The sequence below is a fragment of the Cryptomeria japonica genome, chromosome 4, assembly GCF_030272615.1.
Source record: "Cryptomeria japonica chromosome 4, Sugi_1.0, whole genome shotgun sequence".
NCBI lineage: Eukaryota > Viridiplantae > Streptophyta > Pinopsida > Cupressales > Cupressaceae > Cryptomeria > Cryptomeria japonica.
Genome location: NC_081408.1, coordinates 669493207 through 669499657, shown reverse-complemented (window position 1 = coordinate 669499657; position 6451 = coordinate 669493207). Strand labels below are relative to the sequence as shown.

The following is a 6451-nucleotide window of genomic DNA, read 5'->3' as shown; positions in this document are numbered from 1 at the left end:
ACAAGGTGGGGGGCACAACTATTTCCACTTGTAGCAAATTAAGGAAATCGAGAGGATCGTTCGCATTTGAGAAGTTGACTGCCCATGTGCCACCACAACCCTAATGCAAATGACTCCACTACTCAAGCCTATTGTGTGCAAAAAATGTTAAACACCTATAATTGAAATCCTATTACTTTCTCTATTTGTCAAAACTCTCACACCAAATTCGTATTGTTTTTCAATTGTAGCACACTAAAAGAGTGAGATATGCATATAAATCTTAAAAGGGAAGGAAAGACCAAAGGATCTCAGTCGAGTCCCCCAAAAAGTGACTTACAGTGAGAGAGTTATGGAGGTTCATTGGGAGGAAGTTGTTTGTGGGATGAGTCATTGCATTGTGATTGTGCTATACCTTTTCCCAACACTATTTCCAAAGAAAAAAGAAAGTTGGAGGTTTTGTTGTCCTTCCCATCATTTGGTTATGAGATACACCTGGACATGTCCCAATGTGACTGCCTAGATTATTTTGACTAACAACCATTGCTCAACATTTAAGGAGTTATTTGTGGAGTTGGTGGCCCCATGAATATTTATTTATTTATTTATTTGTTTTTAAATAGTCACCTTAAATTTGTATGAACAATATTAATAACAATTTTAGCAATTAAAATTTGAAAGAAAAAATTGAAGGCAGATGTTAAAAAGGAGGGAAAGAAATTTGTGGAATTTTGACAATATGCAATCATTGCTCATTTCCAACACCTCATTTTTTCAAAGTATTTTCAATTCTTAAACAGTAGTTGCTCCAAAAAACAAGGAAATTCCAAATTATCATTTTCCCATAATTAAAATTTTGCATGGGAACATTTTGATGCTCAAATTTAAACAGAAAACACACTTAACAGCCACATGGGAACATGGGGTAAGTGGTCATTTGAAACCTGAAGAGATTGGTTTAATTAAAAAGAAGAGAAGTATGATTTAGCAATTTGGTGAAAAGAACCAAGCAAGTACTCAAATCTCTTTAGATTTCATTAGGTTTAAACTACCTTACTTGCCTCTCAATTGAATGTGTGTTGATTTACTTTTATGGTGTAGTACGTCTAATAAATTATCTTTTGTTGTCTTAGTGACGCTTGTTTTAACTATTATCTCTTGATTGCTTAGTATAGTTGTTTTAGATAATATAAAAAAAATTGAACTCTTTAAAAAATCCAAATTCACCATTAATATAAAGAACTAAAACCTTCTTAAGAAATACAAATAGAAGTGCCATTACAAATTCAATATATTACATTTATATTTTAAAGCATTATTTATTATTAATTTGTCTAAAATTATTTAAATAACCATTCTGGGTACTTGCAAATTGAAAACAAACAATAGCCCTCCCTGAAACGACGTCCCCGGGCCCACATTCAGCATCCTGTGGTATATATATAATGAATGCAAACTTATTTTCTTTAAAATTAAGTTATTTTCTAAAAACACTAAAAGCTAGCCAGTGTTTAAGGATTTTGAACTGTAAGAGCCGACAATTAGATAAAACAGTTTAGCCCATAGATATTAAGGGTATATAGCCTAGGCAATACACTTTTGTTACCAATTAAGTTGCTATAATATTACAGACCACATAGACGAGATTTTAAAAGAATTATGTATTTCATTTAGGCATTTATGTATTCAACTTACCTTAAACTTTGAAATTTCTGTATTCAACTTACCTAAAGGTCTGAAATTTGACTGGATTCAAAGACTAAAGCAAAATCATATGTAACTTCCAATTAGCTCTAACAATTTGATCACATCCCATATGATCTGCTAGATGCAAAGCAAATCTTCAAATCAGAGTGTCTTCCCTTGTAGAAAAAATGGGAATTTTCATTCCTAATCTATCTAAGCAAGGACCATACTATAGGTCTTTTCTCTTCTTAAATTCCTTTTGTGTAGGGGTATTTATTCCATTTATAATAGCCCAATGCTTACATGTGATCCTGTCTATCTATTCCAGTATACTAAATCTAATGTGGGTTGTAGCATTTTCTGTTATTAAACTTTTTGTTGCTGCTGGATTAGATTCTATGTATTTTTTGTATCAACATTTTGGATCTAGATCGTTCGTCAAGATGTTAGAAAGCATAAGGAGATTAAAATAGGTTGGTTGCGGACCTAAACAGACTAAACGGAATGAGACCATATCTCTCTACGCTTCTCATTCTTTTTAGTCTGTTTAGGTCTGCAACCAGCCCATTTTCAATCTCTTTGTGCTCTTTATCAACTTGATGATGGAGGATTGTAATGCAAAACATTGATGCAAAAAAATACAAGCAATCTAATCCAGAAGCAGCAACAAGTTTAATTTCATGAATTGTAGAAATCTACTAATATTAATTTTCTGTTATTTGAACCCTAATTGATAGTTTACTAATTAAAACATAGAATAAAATCGAGAAGGGTTATGCCATAAGCTAAGACAAGTGCATGCTATTCAGAAATAAGAATGAATCCCCAATACATCAACAAATAATCCACCAAACTCTCCAGGTATTAATTAACCTAAATCTGCTACCGGTCATGAGAGAAGCAAAGATCAAGTGCAAAACCATTTAGAACATTGACTAGCTTTCAGAATTAGTTTTTTATCTTGATAGAAATGATCTGCATATGAAGATGCAAATTATGGGTCGATGAGTTGCAGATTCATTCGCCTGTTATTTGAAGTGGTTCTTATTCATTTTAGATTCATCTGACACGCATAATTCTATAAGAGATTAGATTTTCACAGTTCATTAAGATTGTTGCTTACTTTCTGGATTTTACTACGTAGGTTTTTGTTTACATCAACGTTTCAGATCATACTCAATGATCCATGTTTGCATCAATGTTTCAGATCATACTCAATGATCCATCATTAGGATTATTGAATATGATCCACAATATTGATGCAAACAAAAACCTACACAATAAAATCCAGAAATTAAGCAGCATACATAATTCTATTATCCATCTAGAACACTCTGAAAAAGTAAGGGACAAGAGGAGGGTTAAATTATAAAATGTAATTAATATTTATGTTCTGCTAATACAAGAAGCCAAGCCAAACTCATTTAATTGTTCAGGACAAACCTAAAACAGATGAGGAACTGAAAATTTCTAAGACATAATCATAATGATTAAATCCAGAGCCTCCCCTGTCCTCACATCTGTGGTGTACAACGGCTTAACAAATGTATATTTTTCTCTTGACATATGTTAGAGGTTTCCGTATGGCTAGAGATGTGGAGACAAAAGCTGAAGGGCTTAACAGAGTATTCAGGACTTCATGCAGCATTTAGGTAACTGAGATATTGATCAGCACATGTATATTCTAATATATCAGGTTTACAAAACGTGGCAAGGATCCAACAAAATCTAATACCTTAGATAACCCACTTGCAAGCTTGCTTTGACCATTAAAACAATATTTACATACACTTCCCTTCATTTGCCCTAGATAAAATGACCCCATAGAATTTTCTCTTCTTGATTTCTTCTATTCTTGCAACAGTTACTGCTTTCAGAGAAGACCCAGCAGCTAACCAGTAAAACAGATTTGGAGAAGAAATGAATCACCTCCCGGCAATTGGAATTACTATCTCCATGCTTTCGTCCATCACCCATGAAGATTCACTGCACTCCACACAGGCGTCCAACAACTTGGAGAGTTTGTAAACAATATCTCCCATGCTAGGCCTGGCCTTAGTATCCTCTTCTACACATGCCCTTGCCATTACAACCAGACTGACGGCACTATCTATATTGTATGAGCTTTGTAGATTTGGATCCATCCATTTCCTTAGTTTTTCTTCTGCATCTTTTCCTTCTAAAAGAGACCTTATTTGGGTCCATAGAAGGCCTGCCTTTCCTGCAATAGGAACTCCATTTTCATCTCTCACAATCGCTTCTTTGCCTGACATTAGTTCCAGAAGCACAACTCCAAAAGCAAAAACATCAAGCTTTGGTGTCACTAGTCCATGGGCAAGATATTCTGGAGCCATGTAACCCTCAGTACCCTTGATATGCTTAGTAACTGCACTTTTTAGAGATTTCGCCATTCCAAAGTTTGCAATTTTTGCCCTGAAATTACTGTCAAGAAGAATATTACTGCTTTTCAAGTCCTTGTGGACAACAGTTGGATTTGTGTGCTCATGAATGTACTCAAGCCCAGTGGCTACATCTAAAGCAATCCGTAGCCTTGTCTTCCATGTCAGAAATACAGAGCTTGAGGAACATGATCCCCGCTTTAGTGTATTAGATGACCTATAATTATGATAAAGCCATCTATTCAGAGACCTATTCTCAGCATATTCATAGATCAAATAAGACTGCCCTTCAGGAGTAATGCAAAAACCCTCTAGTCTGACTAAGTTCCCATGGTTAACCTTCAGCAACAACTTCAATTCTTGAGACACGTCTCCTTTGATGTGCTTGATAGCAACTTCTTGGTCATGAATGATGCCTCGGTATACAGAGCCCTCTATATGAAACACAGGACTAAAGTTTTGGGTTGCCTTTCTTACAGTATCAAGAGAATAGGTAAGTGGCTTGCCTAAACAATCATTCACACCAGCCAGAAGCTCCTCTTGCCCACTTTCATTTCTTGTCATTACTTTCAAATTCTGACATGGTGGCTGCTTTCTATTGTCAAAAACTTTTGCTAGTCTTGAAGACCTTTGTCTAATCAAATAAGCTGACCCAAAAGCTAAAAGTCCTACCAGCCCACCAACAGAGAATCCTATTAAGAGCACCCTATGTGAATTTCCCTTTCCATCCTCATCCAAGGAAGAAATAGGAGGGATTGATAAATCCAGAGTCTGAGGTAGCACAGGTTTCTGTGAAACAGGAATCAAAATACTATTGCTAGCACTACTATCAAAATCTATTCGTCCATTCACAGAGACTAATTCTTCATAATCAGCACCAAAACTTCTATTTATACTAGCCCATGTATCATTTTGATCAAGCACATAGGTAATAAGCATGGACATACCCTTCTTCAGTTGTTCTTTTGTTGGGCATCTGCATCTCAATGGGAAAACAACCTCTGTGCCATTTGTAAGATTATATACGTCCAGCTTTGGATTCGCCAATTCCACAGCTTGATAAGTTGTCAGGTTCCCAAATTTCTGAGTTGAAACCAAATAAAATGTATCATCTCCACTAATCCAATAAGTAACATTGGCTTGAGAAACATTCCCCATGCACCCACATACTATGGGAATCAACAGTAGTTGACCATCGACCAGTTGGGTGTTCTCATCCACCAAATTGCTGGCCATTTCAATCATCAGTTTGCTCACTCCAAACAAATCACTGATAGGGTCAAGAGTAAGGAAATTAGGGGCCTGTGCTTTGTAAAAAACATATGTGTGACATGGGGATGGACCATCAGAACAAGTATAGCCTGTAAGATTAGAAGCCTCACTGCCTTGAGCTTGGATATGCCATACCTGAAGAAGTAAAACTAGAAACCAACAGTACAATACAGGGTTACCCATAAATCTAACCTCCTATAAACATGCAATGATTTCACTACAATCTCTAATGCTCAAACTTTGAACAATGCAAATTCAGAGTAGCATATAGGTATATCTAGTCTGGAAGATTGATGAAAACATGAGAACTTGTTTTCTTTTTCAAAAGTATAACTTTTATGGAGAAAACATAAGATAAATTGACAGTACAAGGCTGAAGATTATAATAACAACTAACAAAAACAGTGGAAAAAACAAACAGAACCGTAAAAGCCAGCCAAAGGCATTAACATAACTTTGAATGCAAGGTGAATGACCAGAGAGCATATTTATTCTTTATACAAGACAGTAACAGAAAATTAGTGAAAGGTTAGTCTTAATCATTTAACTGGTCTCCCGGAAAGGCAGGCCAATACCCAAAACTTTTTTAATCTGGGCTGTCTAATCATTCAACTGATCTACGTAATGGATCCAATTCCAGTGTCTGCAGACCATGAAATTCCGCAATGCAAGACAAACATTTGGCCTGGTCTTTGTCGAGTCCTTACCATCATGCCACATCATATGTCCAAGGTGACTTCATTGATGACTACTCGACATGTTATTGTGTAATGATGCAGCATAAAATTTCAAGATGTAATCCCTAGTTTAACAAGCTCTATTTCCTTTTGATAATTTTTTTTTTTAATACTAATTAGGAATGAACTTCTCCAACCAAAGAGAACATATATCTCGTAGAACCAGTTCAAAATTGAAGGATATCGAGCTTAATAAGTATATATGATTACAATAAAACTAAACAAATTGAAAATCATTAATTTGTTTTGCATTATTTTAAATTAAGTCTAGTAATCTAAAAAAATATTTGTTGATTGATCTTTCAGTTAAGCATCTCACATATTAATGATCCATCTATTTGTAATGATGAATTTCAATATAGACACCTATAATTGTGT

At 35.0% G+C, this 6451-nt stretch overlaps 1 protein-coding gene across 1 annotated transcript; it reads right to left on the bottom strand.

The window, feature by feature from the left end:
- Nucleotides 1-3064: 3064 nt before the first annotated feature.
- On the bottom strand, nucleotides 3065-6098 carry LOC131061834 (serine/threonine receptor-like kinase NFP). Its single transcript, XM_057995673.2, has one exon. It carries the CDS (start codon nucleotides 5517-5519, stop codon nucleotides 3591-3593), a length of 1929 nt encoding a protein of 642 aa, XP_057851656.2. The 5' UTR covers nucleotides 5520-6098; the 3' UTR covers nucleotides 3065-3590.
- Nucleotides 6099-6451: the final 353 nt, after the last annotated feature.